Here is a 12,151-nt window from a genome sequence, read left to right as displayed (position 1 = left end):
GGCCAGTAACTTTTACCTGGCAAATGGTGACATCTGGCCATAGTACTAGTCACATTTCCCATGGTAGAACCTACTGGACCCAACCCAGCAAAGACCATTCCAGTATATCTGTCTTTCATCTACCTGGTGCCACTATGCAGATTTATTGTAATATCCAACAATGACCTGTGTAAGTGAGTTAGTTAAGCACCTGTAATACAACTAATTCTACTCCAGAATAACAAATTAATATTGAATTGTCTCCACTGAGGTAATCATATGGTTTTTATCATTTAACATGATAAATTGCATAGATTGTGAAGATATTAAAATATCCTTGCATTTCTAGGAAACACCCTACTTCATGACGTATTTTTTTAAACACTGTTCTTTTACTGGCAATTTTTTTCATCTATGTTCATAAGTGAGATTAGTCTACAAATTTTCATACCATCTTTGATCAGGTTTAGCTTTAGGATTTCACTAACTCTGTGAAACGGGTTGAGTGGCTTTCTCTTTCTATTCTCTCAGAGTTTCCTGGAAGACAGGAATGATGAGTTCCTTGATATTCTGGTTAAACATTTAGCACCGCGTCTTTTGGTGAAGCGCGGTTGGGGTTACTAATTCCATTTTCTTAGTTGTTGTTGATTTAAACTGTCAAAATCTCTTAAATAAATGTCAGTAATACTCACTTTTCTAGAAATAATTTCTTCTGTGCTTTCAAATTTTTTTCATAAAGTTAATGGTATACTTATGATTCTCTTCAGTGTCTGTAGTTATGTCCTTTTTTGTTTATCTAAATACTATTCGTGTGGCCCCCGTTTTTTCTGATTAGTCCTTGCTAGAGGTTTTTCTTGAAGGTTTTGACGCAGCCTACAGCAGCTTCCTGGAGGGACTGCCACTAGCTGTTTGCTGTCTGGCTGTGGCTTCACCTCCCCTAACAGTGTGTGCTTACTTACTTTTTATACTTTAGAATAAGCCCGTAGCTTTAGCGCTGCTATGTTGCTACTCTCCGAACTGCTCATTCTCTTCTGTATTTTCTCCTTTTGCTAGGTCTCTTGTGCTGGTTACTACCGATAGTTTTCTTTATTCTGCTTACTCACTTTTGTGTATCACTTTGAGAAAGAACACAATGTTAGCAAATTATTCATTATGCATTTACTGAACATAGTTATAAGTGCCTACTTTACACTGGGTGTTACAGGAAATACTGAGAGTAAAGAATGCAAAGATTGTTCATATTCAGATTTTTTTCTATACTGCTACATAGTGAAATAAATGACATTTTCTATTTTATTTCAGTTATGTAATCAGAGGTGCTCCATTTTGAAATAAGTTTCTAGACAATTGGATATTTCCATACAGTATTATAACAATATAACTGACATCCAAATATAAAACCATGGCAAGACTACTGCGGCATTTTTAGTATTTCAGTTGAACTTTAAAATGTCCTGGCCTCATAAAATGTTTTCATAAAGGAATTTTTCATCATTTTAAATTTATTATAAACAGCTGTCAGAAAATTCAGTTTTGACTTGAAATGTTGGCCAACAGCCTACATGGCAGCTACACCAAGGGCAGCTCGACACTTTCAGAAAATAACCCCCGAGTGAATACAACACTCAAATCAAAGTGTCTCTGCTTTATTTTACTGGATAGTTTTGCTTAAAAATCTCTAATTTAACAAAGCAAAAGGTAGCTGCCACTATTCCTCAGTATAAAAGCTTTTCCAAGGCCAGAAAAAAAAGACTGAAGTTTTGCAACAAAAACTGGCAAATTTGCACCAGGATGAAGGGACCTAGGAATACATTCCAAACTCCAAAAATGCAACCTCGGTTCTGAACTTTTTTTTTTAATACCATAGTTGGGCTATTTACAGTATTGGTCCCAGTGAGGGAAGACTGTTAATAATAATAGTAATACACACCTATGTTGTTTACTATGTGACAAAAATTGTTCTAATATAAACACAGATGAAACCTCATATTACAAATTTAAGAAACTGGCAATCTTGTCTCCTGCTGTTAAAAGCCTATGGTTAGAGACTGCTTAAGAAGTATGAAGAGTGGGTGGTACATGTCTATTTCTTTCCAAACACGTAGGCAGACAAAAGGCACAGTAGTTGAAGAATGCCAGGACTAAGCAACCCAGTGGTGCGTTCTTTCTGACATACATAAAACCCTTCGTGCCACGTTTCTTCAGGTGTGCTGGGTTTGACTATAAGAAAATTAATGATTGGAGCCAGAAGTTAATCGTATACAGTATGATGAAAAGTTCCTCCAGGAAGAGCCACATTTGCAAACCAGCTTAACTCAACCCCGCTGACACTTCTGTTAAAACTTCACATTGATGGCGCAGCAGTTAAAGATATAAAACTGAAACTGGTTGACTGATTTGGGGCTTCCTCTCTGGCTGCTCACGAGGCCACAAAGGGGCCCTGACACTAGTCGTGTATTTCCCCAGGTCTTTACCAGTGGAGCCCTGCTAGGGAACTTTAACAGTGTAGGGAGGCTGTGGTCAGAGCCCATCAATCAGGAGCAGGGTAGGAAACTATCTCTGACTAGAGTAGTTTAGTTCTGACTTTCAGCTGGTGCAAGTAGAGGGTAATGGCAGTTAAATTAAGACTTTCCCTACATTACTTACATTATAAAAAGTTATTCAAAGAGCACATTAATATAAGCTTTCAAAAATCACACAACAGATGTTCATTTATGCAATAAGTCAGTCATCTGTGGATGTCTGCATAACAAAAATCTACCATAACTCAAACCGTACGAACTCTACTGCTCGCTTTCGCCATTAGAATAGACACGCTGTAAATCCCAAACCCTCCCTCCACTGACCATAGTGAGATGTGGTAGACCCCTTAGCTGTGACTTCTTGAACGTTTACAGAACACTGACCCTTGATGAAAGAGACCTTTATTTTAAAAACATAATTACAGTTTAAAAAAACCTAAATTGACCCAATTTCCTTTCAGAATAAGAGTTAATCCATGTTTTCAGTTTATTGCCATACACAGCATCTTATAAAACAAGAGGGGAGCCTGCCACTTCACCATCTTCATGTAACAGTGATCACTTTCTTCACTTTTAAGTATGAAGACATCTAAAGCCAGCCAATATTTTAAGTATAGGGCAGAATATTTTTTGCAATTATTCCTAAAAACTGCTGGCACATTCATTAAATGCCCCGGTTATAAAAAAAAAAAATCAGTATCCACTTCTTAGCCTTCAGTATATATTTTTAAATCTACATGGCATCGTATTAAATGCTGGTGGAAAAATAGTATAAGAATCTAAACTTTTTAAGTAGCACAATGATTTAAAACCAACTAGGAGAAAGCTATCCCCCGGAATATTTTTGCATGTAATTTGCTGTCCCTTACCTCAGTAACAAAGTGAAAAAAAAAAAAAAGCTGTTATATCTTTAAAAAGAAGCTAAAGGAAAAGATTTCACTTTTCCTTTGAAAACACCATTTCTTAGCTCTTAAAGAGGGAAAAACTTTAATTTTGTGAGGGGCATTTCATAAGTAAAAACATCGTCTATATCCGTTGTACAAATGTCTCATTTAGGAAAGAAAGTTAATATTTTGATTCCAAGGATTTGAAAATACGTCATCACAAGAAAAGTGTAATTTTAAAGCTAAAAAACTAGCACACTGAACTAATATAAACAATCCACTAGCATATCCTATTTTTTTAATAAAAATCCATGATTAAGGAATAATACGGAAAAGATCTTTTCTGACATGTGGTCACAGCTAATTAGCCCCGGGCAAACCCCACACACCCCGAACCTCAGGATCTTCATCTCTCTCTCTCTTTTTTTTTTTTAAGAACCTGTTTATTTTCCATCAGCCTATTTTCTATTTTAAGAGTTTGTGGAAAAGCAGCTGAAGACCATTCAGTGGCCACTCCACCCCATTCAGTGGCCTGAGCAGCAGGAGCTGCCAACCAGCCTTCAGGACCCTCATCCCTTAGGTGAGGATCCTGGACTAACGGCCCTTTAACATCTCTTCCAAGTTATAAATGCGTATAGAATTGTTACACTTACATAATCCTGAGAATGGGGTGTTTCAACTCAGTGTATTTTCCAGGTAAATAAAGTTCACCGTCTACATAGTAAAGCTGTTCTTCAAACATTTAAAATCTTAATTTAAAATTTATTTTCAATGTATTTCCCTGTCAGCTTAGAAGATGAGGTACGACTAACAACTTCGTCTCCTTAATTTCATGGTCTCTCAGACCAGGCGGCTGACAGTGATCGGCAGATAAAGCTGGAGCCCAGCCTCCAGTTCTGGGCAGCTTTGGGCCACACTCAGTCTCAAAACGAAGATGATACCGCCTGCTCTGTATTGATGTTTTAAAGCCTGACAGAGGTATCATAATATACCAAGGTATTCGTGTTTTCAAATTACCATACAAATGCAAAGGGCTGTTGTGATAAGCCCAAGGTGACTTTTTCCTGATGAAAGTGTAGGTAATTTTTATAAAATGTATGTTGTCAATACTTGCACACCTATGGTTCTAATTCTTCGGTTACCTGACTATTCTCCCACAGCCAATTTGTCTCCTGTTTCTAATTATGCTTCTAATTGCACCAGTTTGTCTCTCCAAGAGTCGAGAAATCTGACCTTTTGATAGGTCAAAACCAAAACCTAAAAATCTGTCACTTTAGCAACCACGATATCATTACTCACTTTAAAAGCACACTTTCCTAACTAGGTGAGGCATCGGACTCATCTAGGAAGTGTTTTAAAAATTTAGATTCCTGGGCTCCAGCTGCAGAGTCTTGATTCCGTATATCTGGAGTAGGGCCCAGAAAAACTCTCAGAAGCTCTCCCAGGTAATCTCAATAATCAATAGTTCAGTTATGGGGACTCACTGCCTTGCTCTCAATTTCTTAAATTCAGTTTAGAATTTTAGCAGCTGTTAGTTTGTCTTTCAGTATAAAAATTTCCCCTTGCATCAATCATAAGCACATTCAAAGCAGACTGCCCATGATCTTAGCTTAGCTCCATAAGAAACCAGTCATTACAACCCTTTGCAGAGTAAAGACAATGCATGTAGATACTGAAAGGTGGCTGGTTCTATACTTACGGGGCAGCTGCTGACTGCTTTAATTGTAGCTAGTCACCTAAATCTGAAGACCATCTTATTACATCTGTCACTACTACTTAAAGGATGGCAGAACTCCTCTAAAAACAGAGAAATGGCTAACTAGCTAGTCAGTATTAAGAAAATGTCTCTAGCAGACACGAAAGTATTTAAAAAAAAAAAAAAACCACCACAGAGCTTCCTGTAGAAACCCAAAGACTTTCATATTTCTGAAGTCTACCATAAAGAGAAAGTTGACCAAAACTACAGTTGTTTAAAAATATGTTCAATTAACTGTGAAAATATAAGTGTAAAATAGGTACAATTTCATCCTTTAGGAGATTTAACAGGCATAAATGGAATTCACTTTCCACTTACTCTACCCAAATAGTTAACTGTGAAATCAACACAGGAAGTATTTGGTAATAATGTAGTTCTGAACACCATCCCTTCCAAATTTAATACAAAAGCCACATCTGGATTTCTCAGGTGTCCCAAACGTATCTAGGCACTACGGAATGTTGTCATGTCTCTTGGTTCTCTGCTGGGGACACACCAGTCATCGGCCTCATGGCTGGCGTTGTAATGCTTCCAGGCAGCTCTGTTGTACACGGGGAGCCTTTCTATTGATTCTGTTGACAGAGCCTGAAAGAAGAAAGGAGGCCGGCCTAAGTCAGGCATTTTTAAAAAATCCATTATTTGAGAAAATATACAATGGCCAAAAAGAATTAAATACTTTATTGGATTTGTATTTTTATCATAACACTGTCTACATACATTTTAAAGTAGAGCATATATTTGAAACATGTTATTGGTGTGCATGTTGACTGAACTTATTGCTTGTGGTAATTCTCCAGGCAGCCTGGAAGCTGCTGGATTGATATTTTACACAGGTGTGGTAGACATCGCTTATACAACATGACCCACTGCAGAAGCTGGTTAACTGAACGTCAGTGAAGTGTAAAAGCATAAGAATTCACATACGTTCCTTAATATATGTAACTGTACGATCACTGAATGAAATCTGGATTTGATCTTGTGTCTTCTCCTGCTATTAAGGTCACCAATTTTATTTGCAGCATTTGCGATTTCTGCATCACGCACAGTTGCCCTCCACGTCACTGCCCCCACCCACCACAAATACAGAAATCTGCAGATGCTTACATCCCTTATACAAAATCGTGTAGTATGTGCACATAATGGACACATACCCTCCTGTATACTTTATCTCTAGATTGACTGTAATAGCTAATACAATGTAAATGCTATATAGTTACAAATACAATGGGAACTATTATGTAAAATAGTTGCCAGTGTGCAGCAAATTCAAGTTTTGCTTTCGGGAACTTTCTCAATTTTTTTTTCTTCAAATATTTTCCATCCACATTTGAATCTGTGGATGTGGAACCCAGGGATACAGAGGGCTGACTGTAACTTCATGTTTTCAACATATTATTATCATTAATTCACTGTTCTATTTCAGCTTCCTCTAAATTACTGGAACCAGAGGTAAACTATGTTCCTTGTTATCTTCAAGTTAGGATATCTTGGTAGGATTTTTTGACACTATTATTTAATGATTCTAATAATACTTGCTTCTATTTTTTTCCTAAATGAAGCTAGACTCAAACAAAAATAATACATTTGATGATAAAAATATTGCCATCGTATTGCCTTCAAGTCCCTCACAATTGAGATGGTTCAAAAAGAAAAATTACTATCTTGAAAGAATTTAACCTTTTCAGACAGATTTATTTTCTAATACAGTCTTCACCATTTTCTGTAAAACAGGTGCCATCTAGTGGCCAGAACAAGAAACTAGAGTACTAAATAATTAGGTACCAATAGCCCACTGCTGAACTAATCCAGTGGACTGGTAGGGCCCAGTGCTTTCCATCCCTGTAAAATATACTGATCTCTGCCTGAATAAACACACAGACTATCCCAGGCCAGTAGGGATGGCCTACTGCTCCCACCAGTGAGCTATAATGCTTATCACAAGTCACCTATAATTGTTACCATATCTGTTTATGTACTTAACATGTCATTGTAACTCCAAAACTGAGTCAAAGTATTGCTTAAACAAAGCACAAAAACAGTGGGGAAGGATTCTTCGAAAACTAAGAGGAATGCTCTGTAAATACCCATGAAGGAAAGCTACATAAAAACTGCTGTCAAATAAGGCTCGAAAGACAAGTAAGGAACTGTGTAAAAATCAAAAAGGATCATGCGCTCAGTTGTTTCTTTGATTAAAGAAACCAGAACAATGCACTGTAAGTATAGCTTCTGAGCAAAGACGACTGAAACTTCAATCTGCAAACCTGTATACAAAGGAAAGGCCTTAGCAAGTGCATCAAAAGACCGGTGAGTCAATGCCCATTCACGTGTCTTATGTTTCAATTAAATTTGTAAGTTTTTTTTTATAAGAGAACTTCTTGATTCTCCCACTTTAATCCATTTTTTTTCTGTGAACCATAGTCAATCACCGTAGATAAGAACATTTCTTTCCCATAGTCAAAGATCATTTATCAAAATAGATGAGATTCTATGTAAAAAAAAATATATATATATATATTTTTTTAATTTAATAGCATGAGGTAGAGGAAAATTTCAGTACTGTTAAATATTGGCATCTTATAAGAAGACTATATAGTTTTACCTTAATGTAGATAACTGCGTCTGTCCCATAACCCTCTAGGGAATACAGCTTTAGGTCCCCTTGGAAGTACTGTGCGTAAAGGCGGGATATGGGCAATCCATACCCAAAACCAGCCTGTTGGAGAAAAATGAAATTCTTTTCAGAAAGCCACACACCGAAACACTTTTCCAATTAAAATAAATGCTACTGGAGGATCCCAGGGCTATCAGAGCCTGAATTAAAAGATCTGTTACGTTATTGCTGAGAGCTAGTTGAGTACTGCATTAGGCACTTCCCTCTAGTCATTTAAAACTCCTCATTCTTCTTTTTTCTATATAACTTGTGGGGGTCTGGAAAAAGCCTGTTGCTTTTCTTTATGAGGCTGCTCCAGAGTATCCCAACACTGCTTTCCGCAGTATCATCTAAAACATGTTCTCCCTTTCAGGAGCAAGAGTAGAAAGAGCCTGGTTGCAGCCTAACAGATACATCTCCGGCCTCCGTACCGTGAATTTCCAGCTTGTGTTTGAACCTGGAGAGCTCGCTAATAAGTCTACTCAATTCTCACCGACAGGTCACTTCCCTGCTTAAAAATCCTCAAAGTACCCTAACACCCACCACACCCCCACCACCCCCAACCCATTGCGTTGAGGGAAAAATCCAAGCTTCTAAAAAGAGCTTTCAAGACCCAGTAATATCTGGTCTCGGCCTCCCACTTTCCAGCCCAGTTGAACTAAATCTCCTGCTCTTAAGCTCCTCAAACAGATCATGTTATTTTTCACATCTGCATCTTTGTTCATTCTGTTCCAGTATCTGGAATGGCCTTCTTTACCTGGATAAATCCTACCAGTTCTTTAATACAAAGGAGAACATTCAGATAAATGTAAAAAAGGTTATTTATCACCAACTCAGTGTTCAATAACATTCCATACAATACATTAGTGAAGAGAGTATGTGGATTCAGGAATCAGAGTGCTGTTAACATATCTGGGGTCTGGCCTTATCTACCTCTACCATTTATTACTTGACTTTTTTAAACCAGTTTCTGTTTGCCCTTTCAAATCAACTATCTGTCCTGCACATTTCTCCTTGTTCTGGAAGGCTCACCTGAATGGAAGATACCAGTGGATTCCCATGCCCTCTACTTCCAGTGGGTCCGGTCAGTGGGGAATCCAGTGGGAGATCAGAGGGAGTCAAGTCAGGCTACTTATCCCCTGCCTCCTTCCCACTGAGATCACTTCCCCTGGGCAGGCTGGGCCCTGGAGAGTAGCTGCTCTGCAACTTGCCCTTCTGGGTTCTGCAACCTCTCCTCCCTTTGGCTCAGGGTGGTGACAGCTCTGCTGCTGTAAGCCTGGATTCCTGTACTTTCCCACCCATATCTCTGTAATCTGCCTCTTTGGAGATAAGCCTTCCTTGATTTACCATAATTTGAGTTCTCTTTCCAGGTGGGACCCTGACCGATGCATTAACTGGTTCCAGAAATGGTCCCAAGAACACTGCATGAGCAGCGTGAAGACATTCCATCCGTGTAGATGCCCAGGAGAAGGCATCCACATGGAGGAAGCGCCCAGTAATCAGGTAGACAAGAGGACCACTCCTGTGGATGTCAAGCAGCCTCCTCCCAGCTGCCCCAGTGCTCGCTTACTGGGTCCACTTACAAAGCGGTCATGACATCAGGAAGGAGCCTCTGTAAGAGCTTAGACAGACTCACCCTCCGTAAGGCTGTGCAGGTGTACAGGGGAGCCTGTGCCATGTCAAGTCTCCTGTTTTCTTAAAAATTCACATAAATTTTGCATCTGAAACAACACTTACATGGCATTTACTATGTGCCAGGCACTATAAAAAGTATGTTTACATACTAACTCGATTGTCACAATAATTTGATTTTTAAAGTTGGGGAAACCACAGTATTGAGTGGTCAGTAATTTTCCCCAGGGCTATACAGCTAGGATGCAGTTGAGCTGGGGAATGGGCCAGACAGATTCAGAGCCCGGACTAGTACGCTATGCTGTTCTCCACAAAAAGTCCACAGTATTTCTTTACTACATAAGCAGTATATCCCTTTTCTCCACTTACTTCTAGAGTAAAATCAGGATCTAAGAAGATGCTCGTGTTTATTTGACCTCTTCTGTCCCCTGTCATATGGACACCTGCCCACATCTCAACTTGAGAAGCACATTACTAGAGGAATAATTTCAACAGTTTGGTAAGAAATGAACTGTATTACAGTTGGAGCCACAGAATCTGTGCTGTGTAACCAGAATGAAGTCCTCTTAGTAACATCCCAGGAAACAGTCTAAAAGAGACCCACCTTATACTGTATTTCATCATGTTACAGCTTAACTCCAGCATATATGCCAGAGAAGCTTCAAAGCCTGGAAGAGCAGTTTTCCCAGAACTGAGGGATATGGCAAAGTGCTTTTCCAGGGGTTGGAGGACCAGAACTAAGTCCGTTCAAACACTAATCTTACTAAACCTGAAAATAGGTGACTATGATAAACTGAAAAAAAAAAGAAAAAAAATCAACACAACTCCAGTTTGAAACATTTTCAGGTTGGTGATCAAACTGATTAGAACTCTAGCCTTACTTTTAAGCCTAGAATATGTAATCTAATTACAAGTACTTGAGGGGAAAAAAAGCCACTAAAGATTAAACCATTGTTGACTAAATGCCAGTAAAGCTGGTAATTTGGGCTTCACATTAGAGATAGTGTATCAAAATGTGGTTTACCACATGAGAACTACTGACATACCACTATTAGGCTTGGCAACAGGAACTCTAAGATTATAATTCTTTGCCTTACGCTTTTTAAAAATTTTTAATTTAAAAAGTGGTTTTCTTTCCCTAATAGCTTCCCTTCATCCTTGTGGTAAACCCTACACAATAGCTTAACTGATTTATGTGGTAACTGATGTATTTTTTGACAAGTCACAAACACACTTCAGGACTTCCTGACCACGTACCAGAGGCACTGCTCGGGATGTCTCCACGCGAGGTCGGGGTGCAGTTGAGTACATGTAGTTGAAGAGCCTGTCAATTTTCCTCAGAGGAACACCACCTCCGCGGTCGCTCATCTAAGGTGAGAAAGGATCATGCCCTATGACCAGGTCCCACCAAACAGCAAAACACCGACGCACACACAGTGCTGGCTGAAGAGCTCTGCTTTTCAAAAACGAATACCGTGCGATGCAAGTTGTGAATGTAAACGTTCCCCTCACTAGTGGAGCTAACTCCTCTAATATGTAGAATTCTAAGACATAATGAATTCCACTGTGATATAAACTCAGCACCCTGGCTTGTGTGATTACTGCAGTCACACTGATGAACCAGTACAGCACACAATGGGGCAAAGCTAAGCCCAACTTGGATGTAATAATAAATTTCTAATTCCTTTCTGGCAGGCAGTTTGATAACCAGATTAAAAATGCATGTACCCTTCGACCCAACAATGTTTATCCTAAGAAAACAATCAGAAAAGTATGCAAGACATGTATAAGAATATCTATCAGCTCTGTGGAGAATAGCTAACACTGGGCTGCCACCCCAAGTTTAGTTTAAACTAAACTAAAACGCATTCTGAAATAGAACACTGCTTCTCCACTCAGTACCCTGTAGAGCGGTATGTGCCGGCACGAGATGTGCACAAAATACTAAGTAGCAACAAGATATGAAGAAGCATTTATAATATTCTAATTCTGTAAAAATTTTATTACAAAAAAAGCCTATAATGAAATAATTTTGTCAGTGGAATTATGAGTGATTTTCTTTGAGGTTTTTAGTTTCTAAATTTTTTTCACAATTACTTCTACTATGGAAAAATGTAATTTTCATTTCGAGGGAGGAAAAAACAGCCATTTCCTTGTGTTTTAGAGTCTCTCCTAGCAGTAATTTCACATTACAGACTCCCAGACAACTTTCTGGTGAGTTGTAAGGTACACAGGACTTTGTACTGTTCTTACTCATGTCACTTTCCAACTCAAATCATATGGTAGGCTGAATTTGGTAACTTATTTTCAGACTGTCTTCATTATGTTTTCCTAGCTACTATACAGCTTATCTTCTAATCTGCTACAGCCATTTTCCTTTGTCACAAAATCTAAGTTGATTCTACTCTATAATATTAACATGGTCGTCATATACAAGCAAACCTGCTTTTAACACATGTATATAGATAGACAGATGAGAACAATACTATGTATTAAAAAGTCAATATTTGAATGGCTTATAGTTTTTATGTAATCTCTAAAAATCTTTATGTATATATATTTCACAATGTAAGTTCATACTATTTTTAGAATAAAAATCTTTGAAATACTGTCTGAAGACTTGCCTCTGATATATCTATAACTAGATAATAAAGTTCGTCTGTATTCTTATACTGCAGTTAAGAACTTGTATGTAGCATTACCCTGAAATTGTTCTTGGCTACGAATT

The 12,151-nt window shown here is 38.3% G+C and overlaps 1 protein-coding gene across 1 annotated transcript in view; it reads right to left on the bottom strand.

Annotated features, from left to right (window-relative positions):
- Positions 1-1,120: 1,120 nt before the first annotated feature.
- Positions 1,121-12,151, bottom strand: part of PDK1 (pyruvate dehydrogenase kinase 1) — a 30,698-nt gene continuing 19,667 nt past the window's right edge. The window contains exons 9-11 of the mRNA XM_072961174.1: positions 10,681-10,791; positions 7,741-7,854; positions 1,121-5,726 (exon numbers count right to left, since the gene is read on the bottom strand). Of these exons, the coding sequence (XP_072817275.1) occupies positions 5,586-5,726; positions 7,741-7,854; positions 10,681-10,791 (366 nt within the window). The 3' untranslated portion in view covers positions 1,121-5,585. The remainder of the gene's footprint in view (positions 5,727-7,740; positions 7,855-10,680; positions 10,792-12,151) is intronic.

Source organism: Vicugna pacos, chromosome 5, assembly GCF_048564905.1.
Source record: "Vicugna pacos chromosome 5, VicPac4, whole genome shotgun sequence".
NCBI lineage: Eukaryota > Metazoa > Chordata > Mammalia > Artiodactyla > Camelidae > Vicugna > Vicugna pacos.
Note: the sequence above shows the minus strand (reverse complement) of the source record. Positions and strands in the feature narration are given on the sequence as shown.